Source organism: Sinohyriopsis cumingii, chromosome 10 (assembly GCF_028554795.1).
Source record: "Sinohyriopsis cumingii isolate HCF-2022 chromosome 10, ASM2855479v2, whole genome shotgun sequence".
NCBI classification, from domain to species: Eukaryota; Metazoa; Mollusca; class Bivalvia; order Unionida; family Unionidae; genus Sinohyriopsis; species Sinohyriopsis cumingii.
This window is the reverse complement of record NC_142970.1, coordinates 22,190,319-22,206,758: the sequence shown is the minus strand read 5'-3', so window position 1 is coordinate 22,206,758 and position 16,440 is coordinate 22,190,319. Positions and strand designations below refer to the sequence as shown.

Genomic DNA, 16,440 nt, shown 5'->3' with positions numbered 1-16,440 from the left:
CCTCTAGTAACAAATGACTCAACATATGGAAAGGGGGTAGGGGACCCTAAGAGAAGAAGTAAATACATGCAGCATCTCTGAAAGCTCTTTAAGTCCACTAGTCAATCATCTTCATGAGCCTGTTCATAAGGTGAGGCAGCAACATCCTTTTCAGTATCCTTCAATGCAAAGATGAATATGCATGTTTCTTTTTCATTATATGACCACTTATAGGGTGGAGGTGGGGCTGATGGGACAAACTCTACAAGTTGCTCTCTGAGGCAAGTGACATTGCTGATCCATTCTTGACAGCCTTGGAAGCCACTGACAGGCTGTTTCTTTTTTGATGGATGATTCTAAGGATAACATAGCAAATCCACATAGTATATTGTAGGAGTCACGGTACTAATTCAAATCCCATAGCAAACATATGGAAACACCATCATATTCAACATTTAATAACTTACAATTTCTGGGTGCTGATGATCAGACTTACATGTCTCCATGCACAACTATTTTTGGTGCAAGCTTCTGTGTGGAGAACACCATATCACCCGCGGCATTTTTTTAAATCTGCATGTGCTTGAAACACATGTCAATGATTATGCAATACATGAATCAGGTCCTACTTTCATTAATGAGTATTCCTAAGTCAAGCCTGCAAAAATACTAAACTTGCATCAATATAATTTTGTCTATATTTCTTTTTAAATTACCTATAGGATAAGCTCTCAAAAGAAATATTTTCTAAAATTTTAATTTCGATTATTAACCAATTATGGACCACCAAACCCGTAAATACTTGATTATTTGTTCACCCATTTCTAGACTGGTTTACAGTGTTTCGCATAATTAGTACCGTGTGTCCTGTACCCCATACCTTGAAACACAGTCATGCACATTTATGATGCTCTGGAGGGTCGAGCCGACTTGCTGCCTGGTAGTGTGGTTTACGCAACTCCCATTTGGATTAAATGGAAACATGCTGACGGGGTGATGCCACTTCAACTGACCATCAACCACCTGCTGACTGGTGACTAGTCCAGCAGCACAGATCTGACAGGTCATTCCAACTCAAATTTATCCAAATGAAATAAATGCTCAAGAAAGTGCCATGGATAAGCAAGCCACCAGTACTTTACTTTCCTTGATAAGGCACTGCTAAACAGAAGATTTCCCCAATAAAAATTGATCAAGAACCCTCCAGGAAATGATTAGACGGTTCATCCTGAGATAAAGAGGAAGAAAGGCTTTCTTTCCTCCTCCCAATAAGTTAGGTGACCTGCTGCCAAGGCACGCACATCTTCTGACCAAAGACACGAACAACTTATAGACAGCTGGAAGGTAGGGTGAGTGTTCCATGAAGCCTTCTTATGTTCATACTCACCCACACCTTGAGACAAAGTATGTCACTAATCGGGAATACGACACAGTATAACGGGAAGTAGAAAAGGGTAGATAATACTTACCCAGACACCATTACTATGAAGAGGAAAAATTAACTAAGCACAGAAACAATCAGCAAGGTGCAAAACCCCTTCACAAATGCTACTAAGAAACAAGAAAACACCCATGCATGCAATGACTGGAGACAAAATAGCATAATATAATAGGGCAACAACCGACTGAAAATGCACTTAACATCTTTGAACGTTGTAATCACTGGAGCATCCTGACACTTAAATTTGCTTAATCAGTTCAAGGAAAAAAGAGCAGGGGTATTTTATATGCTTACCATGACTAGGATCAGAATGGAATCATGTTCTTTTCAACTCTCAGTCTCCAAATGGACTAAAAGACTTGGCATCCCATAAAGGAGTCAGACTGGGATTATGTTCTTTTCAACTCTCAGTCTCCAAGTGGACTGACAGACTTGGCATCCCATAAAGGATTCAAAATGAGATCATGTTTTCTTAACTCTCAGTCTCCAAATGGACTGATAGACTTGGCATCCCATAAAGAAGTCAGAATGGGATCACGTTCTTTTCAACTCTCAGTCTCCAAATGAACTGACAGACTTGGCATCCCGTAAAGGATTCAAAATGGGATCAAGTGTTTTTAACTCTCCGTCTCCAAATGGACTGACAAACTTGGCATCCCATAAAGGAGTCAGACTGAGACCATGTTTGTTTTTTTAATCTCTTTCTCAAAGCTGGTTTTTGACACAATATGACTTGGGATCATTTGATACATATTTTTTAACACAATATAAACTTGTACAAAAATGGCCAAGGTACAGAGCACTTTAATATAAACTATCATGATTTTACACAGTATAAAATGGAGTAATTTAAACGTACAATTAAATGCATCCTAATCTTAACATAGAGTGAATTAACAGTCATTTCCATTCCAACAGGTTAAAAAATCATTTTCTCACCTGGAAAGGCAATTGAAAGATAATTCCACTAAAGAAAAATATAGCATTTCTCTCATATGAATTGTGAATTACTAATTTCCATTTCAACTGGGAAAAATTGCCATGTTCTCACCTGAAGTAGAGTATTGTGCCCATCTCATGATGGAATCTAAGGAACAGATCAAGTTCATTGCTGTCTTCAATCCTAACAGACCCTGACACATTTATCTCTTCAATGAGACTGCGTGCAACAATCTGATGAAAAGACATATAAAGAGTTATAAGCTAACGATTAAGGTGATATATCCTATTAACATGAAAACAACTGCAATGTGTGATGAAAACAATGAAATTTGATTTGTCTTAATAAATAAATAAAAAATCCTTATCAAATTACTTTCACGTTTATCGTGTCCTAATTAACATTTTGCACACTTCAAAATTATATTGTTAACCTTCAGATAATATGTTGAAAAATGGGACATTTTCTAAACCTCTCACTTGATAATAAAATATAAAATATACAAAATGAAAATAAAATACTCACTATCAAATTAGAGGAAACCCCTTTTTGATGCCTGTATGAAATTGTCCCATTCATTGTGAGACAATCCCAGGTGTAATATAGCTCTGAGTCACAATCTAAATATTACTCCCTATTGATTTCTCACTTGTTGGGGATCCAAGCTTCTAGAATCACTTTCAGGAATAGTTTAATGATGGATTCAACATTCCCTAGTATACCTTACATCATATTCATAGTTTACAGAATCACTTTCAACTATATTTTAATGCTGGAATCAACACACCCTACTATGTATTACATCACTTTAATAGTTGGAATCACCTTAGCTATATTTTAATGCTGGAGTCAACACACCCTACTATGTATTACATCACACTCATAGTTGGAATCACATTAACTATATTGTAATGCTGGAGTCAACACGCCCTATTATGTATTACAGCACAATCATAGCTGGAATCACCTGAACTATATTTTGATGCTGGAGTCAACACACTCTATTATGTATTACATCACACTCATAGTTGTAATCACTTAACTATATTGTAGTGCTGGAATCAACACACCCTATTATGTATTACACCACACTCATAGTTGGAATCACATTAACTATATTTTAATGCTGGAGTCAGCACACCCTATTTTGTATTACATAACACTCATAGTTGTAATCACCTTAATTAAATTTTAATGATGGAGTCAATAAACCCTATTGTGTATTACATCACATTCATAGTTGGAATCACATTAACTATATTTTAATGCTGGAGGCAACACACCCTGCTATGTATTACATCACATTCATTGCTGGAATCACCTTAGCTATATTTTAATGCACGATTCAAGTTCTTACAGGGTCTTAACATGCATCACATCACACTCATAGTTAGAATCATATTAACGCATTACACTCTGGAGGTTTTTGTCATTTTGGCCTGTTAGAAATTCAAGTAGGAAACGCAATTCGAAAGCTATTTCTTAAATAATCCTAAGAAAGCAACTTCCAGGCGATTTTCCAATAACATAATGCCTTGTTCTATTAGGAACATCGTTTTTCAGTGGTTATTTGGCTCTTGCATGGGCAGAAGGGTAACAGTTGGAGTTCTTTTTTTTCGCTCAAAGGATCCATTATTTTTGTATTGAGACCACTCTTTATTCCAAATGCCCATCTTATCCTACTTTATACAAAGGTTAGTCTGTCTGTTTGCAGTTCATACCAGTCTGCCTTAGAACTGAGACCGAAAAGTCTAAAATCCAGAAACAAAATCGAATTCCGACCACGGGCAAATGGGGGGAGGGGAAATCGGGTCCAAAAAATGATGTTTATCCCACTGTATTTTGTAGCGCAACTAGAACGTCCAGATTATTTGGTATCATTGTAGAGCTACATATGTCTACCTTTCTATAATACCACCCACTTTAGTGTAACATACATGACCTTGACGCTACAGAGCTCGTCAGTAGGCTACAATCTCTTGCGACATATACTTGTCACCAGGGGTTAATGTGTTAACCTTATTGTAATGCTAGATTCAATATTCACTATTATGCATCATGCCACCTTTATACATGTATTTGTGACCCATCTGAAACAACGAGTTCATCTTATCAGTTATATGTGGATTGATCCCATTAAACATGTGCCAGTGAACGAAGTTTAGTAACTTAGGCAATTACATAATCATTAACTGCATTTCCTGTTTAGTCAATTTACATAATCATCCACTGCATTTCCTTGGATGGGTTGTTTAGTCAATTACATAATCATTCACTGTATATGCAGTGATGGGTTGTTAGTCAATTACATAATCATCCACTGCATTTCCTTGGATGGGTTGTTTAGTCAATTACATAATCATTCACTGTATATGCAGTGATGGGTTGTTAGTCAATTACATAATCATTCACTGTATATGCAGTGATGGGTTATTTAGTCAGATACATAATCAGCCATTGCATTGCCGTGGATGGGTTGTTTAGTCAATGACATTGTCATCCACTACGCTGATATGGATAGGTTGTTTTTATGTAACATCGTTGTTAATTACAAAATCATCCACTACGCTGATTTAGATGGGTTGTTTTTGCAAAATCGTTGTTAATTGCATAATCATCCACTTCGCTGATTTGGATGGGCTGCACTACACAGACCTTTAATTGTTTCAATATGAAAGACGAGGTGTTACAACATTTTCATCGCATGTCATGATGCAATATAGACTGAAACATCCCAAACATTCCAAACAGGTCAACCATAAAGACAGAAACATGCCAAAAATTCCAAACAGGTCAACTGTATTCCTTGGTTGATCAGAGTATACTACACTGGCCTGTAATTGTTCCATTATGAAGGACAAGGTGTTACAACATTCACAAGGCATGTTATGAGCTATATATTGACTGAAATATCCCAAATATTCAACACAGGTCAACCATAACGACTGAAACATCCCAAATATTCCAAAGAGGTCAACTTTATTCATGGGTTAAAGTCAGCAGTGTATATTAGTTTGCAATGATACCAAAAAGAAATTATGATGGGCCGAGTAAATACAGAAATGAAATATAAAAAAAATTTGCAATATGGTATGCAAATACTGAATGTGTAAATCCTACCTATATAAACTCGATGCAAATACTACCTGTGTAAATATTACCTATATAACTCTATGTTAATGCTTTCTGTGTAAATACTACCTACATAAACTCATTGCAAATACTGTCCCTATAAATACTACCTATATAAACTTTATGCAAATACTGCCTGTGTAAATAATACCTATACAAACTCCATACAAATACTGCCTGTGTAAATACCACCTATATAAACCCAATGCAAAATATTGCGTGTGTAAATGCTACTTATAAAAACTCTATGTAAATACCGTTTGTGTAAATACTACCTATATAATCTATATGCAAATACTGCCTGTGTAAAAACTACCTATATAAACTCTATCAGAATACTGTCTATATAAATACCACCTATCAATATTCTGCATTATATATATATATATATATATATATATATATATATATATATATATATATATATATATATACAATTGCCCCAATTATTTGTTACCATAGGAATTCCCTTCCAATTTCAAGCATCAGGAACAGAATTTTCACAAAAATGCAATTTTTTCAACTATATATAATTATAAAAAGCCATGCTGAAATTCTTTCATTTTAAAACATAAATAATCAAATTTATGTACATCACGCAGGAACAGTTTTCTATTCTTATTAAGACTATTTGTTGATATTTGTAATGAATAAAACATGAATAGAACATTTCATCTACTTCATGCGGAAACAGTTCCCTGATCTCATTAATACTATTTATTGATATTTTAAATGAATAAAACGTGAATAAAGCAATTGTATATACATCATGAAGAAACAGCTCCCTGATCTCATTAAGTCTATTTATTGATATGTTTAATAAATAAAACTTGAATGCAACATTGCATGTATATCATGCAGAAACAGTTCCCTGATCTCATTAAGACTATTTATTGATATTTTAAATGAACAAACATTTTTATGTACATCATGCATAAATAGTTCCCTGATCTCATTAGGACCATTTATTGATATTTTAAATGAATAAAACATGAATAGAACGTTGTATGTACATTATGCAGAAACAGCTCCCTGATCTCATTAGGACTAATTATTGATATTTTAAAGGAATAAAATTAACATTTTTATTAGAAAATACATTTATTTAATTTCTCTCATATGAGCTAGCATCTGTACCATGTTTAACAGTCCACAACTGAGAAAACATTCATTGTACTGAAAACACTTTCTTTTTCAGTTATCATAACCTTGACCTTACAACTTTTGACCTTATATTTGACAGGTTTATATTTTGTTCAAAGTGATAAGTGTTATGTTTAAGTTTGATCCAGCTGTGTGATGCAGAACTAATTTTACAATGCAGGAATACTTTTCTTCTTTCAATCAGACTGACCTTTTGATCCCAAACTTGATACTATTTTTTCTTATCCCAAGTGCATGTCATTCGAATGTCTGTTGGTTGTAATTACTGCAGACCTTGATTAATTGTGCATAAACCATTATTTTTTTTCTGTATGGCATAGTGTTACATACCGATCACATGTTTAAGGAAATGGTTGACTGCTGATTAGTGACCAACATGTCTCAACGAATATGACCTATGGTCAAGGTATGTGGACTTGAACTAAGCATGACCCTAGCAGAAAACTATTTTCTTATTAGACTTACTTTGACTTGGTATCATGCTTAGTTTGATTTGCTATACCTTGATTTCGTGTTATACTTACAATGACTTGGTATTAGGCTTGCCATGACTTGCCATGACATGATATTAGACGTAGCTTGACTTGCTATACCTTGACTTCGTATTAGATTAACCATGACTTGTATTAGACTTGGCATGACTTGGTATTAGACTTGCGCTGACATGGTTTTTGACTTACCATGACTTGGTATTAGATTTGCCATGACTTGGTATTATATTTGCCATGACTAGGTATTAGACTTATCATAGCATGATATTATATATACATTGATTTGGTATTAGTCTACTCTGACTTGGCATTAGACTTATCATGATTTGGTATTAGACTTATCATGACTTGATATTAGACCTTCCATGACTTGATATTAGTCTTACTCTGACTTGGCATTAGACTTACTATGACTAGGCATTATACTTGCCATAACTTATTTTATGACTTAGGTAGTAGACTTACTCTGACTAGGTAGTAGACTTCTTTTGACTTGATGTTATACATGCTATGACCGAATATTAAACTTTCCATGATTTTATATTAGACTTACCATGACTGAATAAGTATTAGACATGACATGACTGATGTTAGACTTACCAAGATTTGACATTAGATAGCCATGGCTTAATATTAGACTTACCCTGACTTGAATTTAGACATACCATGACTTAGTATTATACTTACCATGACTTGGTATTATGCTTACCATGACTTGGTATTACACTTACCATGACTTGGTATTATACTTGCCTTGACTTGGTATTATATTTAGTGACTTAATGACATGAACTTTGAACAGTATACCCTATCAAAAGAGTAAGCCATATATAAGCTCTCTGATGAAGATATATGGTTGGAAAATAAAGCTTTTGCACAACAAAAAAAATTCACTTTGCATCTGCTGACTCTGACCTATGACCTTCTGACAACACAAATCAATAGGTTTCTTCTTTGCCTCAAGCGAAAGTCATCCATAAAGTTTGGTACAGTTAGATCATGTAAAACCAAACCTATAGTACTGGTACATTACGTAAAACCAAAGTTATAGGACAGGTAGATTATGTAAAACCAAAATTATAGTACAAGTATATTATGTAAAACCAAAGGTATAGTACAGGTATATTACGTAAAATCAAAGATATAATACAAGTCTATTAATATAAAACCAAAGATATAGTACAGTTAGGTCATGTAAAACCCAAGTTATAGGGGGCCCCAAGTGCCTGAGTGGTCTAAAGCGATCTCCGTTACGGACCACTGCCATCACACCTCTGTCTGCACTGATTTTAGTCTCGGATTCAGCCAATGGGGGTATGTGAGAAAGCTTGCCAGCCGCTTCTTGTGGGTCGGTGGTTCTTTCTGGGTTTTCTCGGGTTCTTCCTTCACCATTAATACTGTCCGCCATGTATGGCATATCGTGTACTGGAAAATAGCGTTAAACCCACAACAACAACGACAAAGTTATAATACAGGTACATTATGTAAAACAAAAGTTAAATTACAGGTAGATTATGTAAAACCAAAATTATAGTACAGGTAGATCATGTAAAACCAAAGTTGTAGTACAGGTAGATTATGACCAAAGTTGTAGTACAGGTAGATTATGTACAACTAAAATTATAGTACAGGTAGATCACTTAAAAACAAAGATATACTATGGAACTGATAAAGGCAAAAGATCAATGAATGGAAAATACTGATATTTATATGATTCAACTTTGAAAGGTGTATAAATGTTAAAATATTTCATGTTAACTTTACCTTGGCCCCAGAAGTGTTTAGTATAATGATCAAAGGGTGCATACATGTTAGAAGAATGTTTCTATAAAATTTACCTTGGCACCAGAAGCTCTCAATGTCATGATGGCTTGTTCCAAGGGAAGCCATTGTGCAGGTGTTTCCTCCCCCCAATGGGGCTGCTTTGATGCTAATTCAAAAATTATTCTTTTCAATATTTCTAGCTTGGGATCACTCTGCGTGTTATCAACAGCAATATCACCCATCAGGTGGTGTCTTGTTGGCTTATCCTTCAGAATGTCGCGGATATCCTTGAAGTACTTCTCAATGATTTCTTCTCGCGATTCCTGTAAGTAAAATTAATTAAACTGTTGTTCTTTCAAATGCAGTATTTGCGTTTTCTTCATACATGACATTCTAAATCAAGCACATCATAACAGACAAACAATGTCTAATAAAGGAATCATTTTTATTTTCATGGAATATGTCAATATATTAAAATCAGTTGCAGCCTGCCAAACCTAACAAGGTTTCTCAGAATGGCAGTTGACATTCTTCCTCAAGTCAGACCAATTTTCAGTTTAATTTGTCCAGGGGTATTGTCCAGTTGAACATTTAGAAAGGTCCTAAGTGTACTCAGCGATTGATGTAGTGACAATACACTTTATGTTCAACTAAAACGTTATCAAGTACATAGACCCTAAATACCTTCAGTACAATTTTGAAAGAGGGATTTCCAAAACTATGCAGCTCAATGGCTTTTTGCTATCTTTAACTTGATGTAATCCTTTCTTCTTCTTCAAGTTCCCGTGACAACATATCCCATACCAAAACATACTCTGATCAGCAGATAATGTCCAACATGCGTAATTGTTAACCTTCCAGCATGTGCCCGAGAATTGAGAATATTCCATTTTATTGTGTGTTATTTAAACATTTTAAAAAAAATTATTGTACATACTGTTTTGCTTATGTGTCATTTCATGGGTGCCACCTTTGAAAAATGCTATAAGTAACTGCATGATCATGCAGACATTTTAAAAGAAACAAAAATGTTGGCAGCTAAAATGTGTTGAGGTACTTCTGTAAAGTTAGTCTGGTTCCATGACCAACTCTATTGATTCTAATATGAAACCTGGATCCGAAATAATCACAGATAAGTATCCTGATTCTACCATAATAATCGTATTTCCATTTATTTTGGTATGCAACTATTACCACGCACTGCTGATTATTTCCTTGTAACCTGGCATTCTGTACATCAATGATCACTAACCACTGCTGTGTATTTCACTGTAACTTGGCATTGTGTGTATCAATGATCACTAACCACTGCTGTTTATTTCTCTTAACGTGGCACTGTGCATCAATGTTCACTAACCACTGATGTTTATTTCAATATAACTTGACATTTTTTGTATCAATGATTAATAACCACTGCTGTTTATTGCATTGTAACTTTGTATTCTGAGTATCAATGCTCACTAACCACTGCTGTTTATTTCACTATAACTTGGTATTCTATGTGTCAATGATCAATAACCACTGCAGTTTATTTCACTGTAACTTGGCATTGTGTGTATCAATCATCACTAACCACTGCTGTATATTTCACTGTGTCAGCATTATATCAATCGTCATTAACCACTGCTACTTCCTTAATTTGTAACTGGGTATTGTTTATCAATCACTACTTAACCACTCATGTTTACATCCTTTTAACTTGTCACCCTATGTGTCAATGCTTCTATTCTATTCCTACAGACTACTTGCATTTATTTGCCTGCCCTCCATACATATTTCCATGTCTTTTATCTTTTTCAATCTATCAACAATTTTAGCTACCACTTCCATATTAAAATTATTTTTATATAACGTATCAATCAATATAATATTATATTATGTGCTATCACGTCCATATTAAAATTATTTTTTGTGTAAGGATATCACGTATCAACCATTTTAATATAATATTATTTGCTATCATGTCCATATTAAAATTATTTTTATATTAAGACATCACATATCAACCATAATAACATTATATTATTTGCTCTTTCGTTTAATAACTTTTATTGAAATTCAAACCAAATTATCTATTTATATAACATACATACATACATAAACACACGCACACACACATACATACATACATGCATACATACATACATACATACATACATACAGACAGACAGACAGACAGACAGACATACATATATATATAAACGCATACATACATACATACATACGTACATACATACGTACATACATACATACATACATACATGCATGCATGCATGCATGCATACATACACACACACACATATATACATACATACATACATACATACATACATACATACATAACATACATAAATACATAGAAACATACATACATGCATATATTTATGGCGAGTTCATTATCTATTTCTCTTATTAAATGGCCTAAACTATGGTCGTGATAAAACGTGTTTCCAAGAGTAACCAGCTCTGAGAAACAGTATGTATTTTGATTACGTACAAGTCTATCACATTAATTCCTTGAAAAGAAGGAAGCACTATGGCAGTTTATAAAGAGTTAGAGACCATGAACCTGAAATTCCTCCTGTTTTTTAATGTTGTCTATTGAGATACATATAGTAGCAAGACATCAAAACACACTCAGCAGGATGCAAAGCCTGCTTCAAAGTACTGGTCAGAACCGAAATAATGCTGATATTGGTTGCAGTTTATTAAATACATTAACTTTCAATACATCCGGTCAGACTCTGCATTTATTTATTAAATATGGAACAACAGAGGCAGATAATATACACAAGACAAAGCTTCTATATCATCTTCAAATAAATCATTAAACTTGAACAATTAAGTCCTAACATAGCATACCTCTGAAAGCTTATCCACATGTGTACCAACCAGAAGCACATGGGGAATACTGGCTTGAGGTGATGATGCACAGGAATGTATAGAGTTGAGCCATATGTGAGCCAGGTCTGAAGAGAACAAAAAAAAAAAAATACATAATGTAGAATTGTATCAAGTAAATACTAATAATAATAACAACATCAACTTTCATTTCTGACATACACAATTCAAAACCTGGCTCTCTTGTGGATCTCCATTTTTACACAAAATTTACATCACAACTTTTATTTCTGACAGAAACAATTCAAAACCAGGTTCTCTTGTGGATCTCCATTTTTACACAAAATTTACATCAAATCAAATTGTATTCAAATACATATATAGTAATTGTAAATAGCCAATATCTTTTATTTCTCTGTTTTATACTTATTCCATTTGTTTTCTCTGTTTATTTAATCATAGATATACATAATAATATGCCTATCTCTGCTTCTACTTTTTATAATATTCAATTTAATGACATCAAGTCGTTTATGATGCGGACCTGCCAACACTGACGAGACTGTCTCGGTGAGGCAGTTGATTTTTTTTCCTTACGTTTGAGCAGCTTTCAGTAAGGTGGAACAAAATATCATACACTGCTCTGTAAAGCAGGAAAACATATTTAAATGTTTGGTATTCGTAAAATGCATTGACGGTAAACATTATGTACTAATGAAAGGTTTTGTAAACTACGTGCAGACCTTATTCATCATATATAAAGTTGCACAAACTTCAGTTCCAAAACTCATGTATCACGATGGCATGTTGTCTCAACTTGAACTAAATTCTTGGAATTTTTATTTTCCATTTCACAAACACATTCATTTCTCCTGCTACAAGACAGATCCAAATTGACATGTGATGTCCGATAAACTTAATAATGTTCCTTCCTGATATTATTCGCTAGAATTTGGATATTTTCTATTATTCATCTGTGCAGATTATTAGCACTTTTTAAGATAATCAATTTCCTTTTGATCTTCAATGCCTCGCTTGCTGTATGCCATTTTTAAAAAGTCAAGAATTAATTGTTTGATCATGATGGCGCTACCCATGAAGAAAACATGTGCAGTTTAAGGCATCTGAGGTACTGTTGTAAAGTTAGTCTGGTTACCTGATAAACTCCAATAATTCTAATATGAAACTCGGATTCAAATCACACACGGCTATCTGGATATTTCAGCAACAATCATTTTCCCATAAAATTTGCTTTTATTCCATAAGTCCGAAATTTAAGGGTAATTTTCATAAGGCTTGTGGCACATTAATATGGTCTGGTTCTACCAGGGGTTTTCTCCAGGATCTTCTCACACCAGATTTACTGGCTCACATGCATATTTTATCGTGTGCTCAAATATGGTATGAAACCTATGAAACAAGCAAAAGGTTCCCCTTAGTTCAATAAAAGTGCCCTTCTTCACCCCCATCCCAATGCTTATACTTCATTCATTTTGAGATTCTTTGTTAGCAAACAGAAGGATGTTTAACATTTGAAGTTGTTTTTGTACTTGTATAACACCTGAAAGCTTTCTTATGCATTTTTTTAGAACTTGTGCCGATTTGTACATTCTAAATTTACAGAGCAGTTTCTTAAAACTACAATTGTCAGGATTTGTTACGTACAGACTTCAAGAAAAACTACCTGACTAACTTTATTAGTACAAATACCCATTCACTTGGTTTCTTACTCATGGCTAAAAGAGTTCTACTAACCATGAACTTTACATGGTTTTATCCCATCCATATCAATGAAGCATGTGTCATCTTCTATGACATCTGTAATTTGCTGATTGAGATCTATGACCAGGAGATACAGTGCACGACTCGACAAAAATGTTTGATGAGTAGTGTAAAAGGCATACTGCCCTGCAAAATCCCATATTGACAATGTTGCATATTTCACTACATCTGTCCCTAGTTTGTCAGCATTTTCATTGACCAGACGGATGATTTCTATCACTGCATCCTTCTTTTCTTTTTTGCTGGACTCTGCTTCACTCATTGTAACAGTAACAGCAGTTGTTTCATGGTCTGAAGGTACCACACCATGTTCACCATCTGTCTTGATAACAGACAATTTGGCTGGCTTGGGGTTGGTTAATTGATCTTCTTGGTCTGACTTTGAACTAGATACTGTATCACTCATGTGAGTGTTATCTACTTCAGGAGTTGTCTCTCTTTCATAAACAATCTCTATATGACCTTCTTGTTCCTGTCTGACATCAGACTTTTGATCTGGTTCATGTAATAGTTTCATCAACCGTTGCAGTCTGGACAAGTGATCAGAATCTTGAAAATGAGAAAATACTATATATATATATATATATATATATATATATATATATATATATATATATATATATATATATATATATATATATATATATATATATATATATATATATATATACATACATATATATATATATATATATATATATATATGTATATATATATATATATATATATATATATATATATATATATATATATATACATACATATACATACATATATATATATATATATATATATATATATATATATATATATATATATATATATATACATACATATACATACATATATATATATATATATATATATATATATATATATATATATATATATATATCAGATATTATAAATAAACATTATCCCCATATCAATCATGTCATTATCACGGGTCTTTATACAAAATACTATATATAATATTTTTGGATACAAGGTACTTTAGTACTTCATCGATGCAAATGTCATTTACATCATGGCCACCTGCTTTCTGCAGTCAGTGACCACGGTTTCCAAACCAAATAATGGTTTCTAACTGGCTTAGGCAGTCATTGGAGTTGGTTAGTTGGTCACGTCTCCTCACTATAGGGTTAGGGGTACTATAGTCACATCCATTCACTCTGGGTCAGCAGCAATAGTGACATTGCTTCATTATAGGTCATCGGACAATACAGTCTCATCTCACTTGAGGGTTTGGGACAATACAGCCACATCATGATCCCATCTATATAGGGTCAGCAGCAATAGTCCCATTCCCTCATTAGAGGGTCAGGGTTCAGTATAGCCACATCCTCTCATTACTAACACATCTCACTATAGGGTCAGGGGACAAAACACTCACATCTCATTATAGTATCAGGGACAACACAGTCACATCTCACTATAGTATTAGGGACAATACAGTCACATTTCATTTTAGTATTCGGGACAATACAGTCGAATCTCATTATAGTATTAGAGACAACACAGTCACATTTCACTATATGATTAGTGACAATACAGTAACATCTCACTATAGGATCAATACAGTCACATTCCACAATATGATTAGTGACAATGCAGTCACATCTTACTATAGTATTAGGGACAATACAGTCACATCTCACTATGGTATTAGTTACAATACAGTCACATCTCACTATAGTATTAGGGACAATACAGTCACATCTCACTATAGTATTAGGGACGACAATACAGTCACATTTCACTATAGGATTAGGGACAAAACAGTCACTATAGGATTTGGGACAAAACAGTCACATCTCACTTCTGGGTTAGTGACAATATAGTCACATCTCACTATAGGGTTAGTGACAATACAGTCACATCTCACTATAGGGTTAGTGACAATACAGTCACGTCTCACTATAGGGTTAAGGACAATCCTATCTCATCTCTTCATTATAGAGTCAGCAGCAATTACATTCCCTCACTATAGGTTCAAGGGACAATACAGTCATATCCTACATTGTATCGTTGAGGACAATACAGCAACATCACCTCCCAATAGGGTCTCAAAATGACCTCAGTCATATCCTAAGTTTGAAAAGCTCTATCTGCACACTAGATGTGTAATTTTGCATCCTTCTTCAAAATGACCTCTGTCATATGTCAATATTTAAAATCAGTATACGTACAGTGGAAGAGAAATTATGTGTCATTACTCATACACTTTCAGACGGAGAGAATCATACAACGTTTGTCATTTCATTGTGAATCTCGGGGCTAATGACAGCCTACCTTCGTGCTGTACTATCCATTCCCCAGTGTCCAGAGAGATTTTGAAACAATGTTTATATACATTGATTCCCTCTGTACTCGTCCTCTCGGATATATCAACCTGCTTTCCAAGGAGGCGCTTAATCAATGTTGTCTTTCCAACTCCAAACTGACCAACCACCATGACTCGTAGGTTGTAAACCTTCTCCTTGCCGTCACGCAAAGCTTTTGTGTACAATTGAAGGGATGTATCATCCATACGGAGGATCTCCACAGGAATGACTGGGCCTGAAATAAGTAAACATATGCAAACAAATTTTACAGCCAGCATTCAACAAAGGAACATAATAATATTTAAATAGGAATTTATCACATGTGCAGACTTATCACCTGGCAATATTTAAAAAAGTTTTACAAAAAAATAAACCAAGCTCAGATTTGGTCAAATTTGTTTTCATTATTTTGTAAGGATAAAAGAGATTTCTTTATCCCCCGTTCTCCATGTTGGAAGCTTTTCATTTAGAAAATGCATATCGCTTCCCAATATTGTGATTTTGCAGATTTATTACATTTAACAGTTTCACAAATGTTAATTTTCTGACATATTGTCTGCAAAGGATTGGATCTGTGCTGTG

At 34.1% G+C, this 16,440-nt stretch overlaps 1 protein-coding gene across 1 annotated transcript in view; it reads right to left on the bottom strand.

Annotated features, from left to right (window-relative positions):
- LOC149789708 (uncharacterized) overlaps positions 1-16,087 on the bottom strand; it is a 71,771-nt gene extending 55,684 nt beyond the window's left edge. The window contains exons 1-5 of the mRNA XM_089971712.1: positions 15,827-16,087; positions 13,508-14,083; positions 11,774-11,880; positions 8,986-9,234; positions 2,472-2,593 (exon numbers count right to left, since the gene is read on the bottom strand). Of these exons, the coding sequence (XP_089827838.1) occupies positions 2,472-2,593; positions 8,986-9,234; positions 11,774-11,880; positions 13,508-14,083; positions 15,827-16,064 (1,292 nt within the window). The 5' untranslated portion in view covers positions 16,065-16,087. The remainder of the gene's footprint in view (positions 1-2,471; positions 2,594-8,985; positions 9,235-11,773; positions 11,881-13,507; positions 14,084-15,826) is intronic.
- Positions 16,088-16,440: the final 353 nt, after the last annotated feature.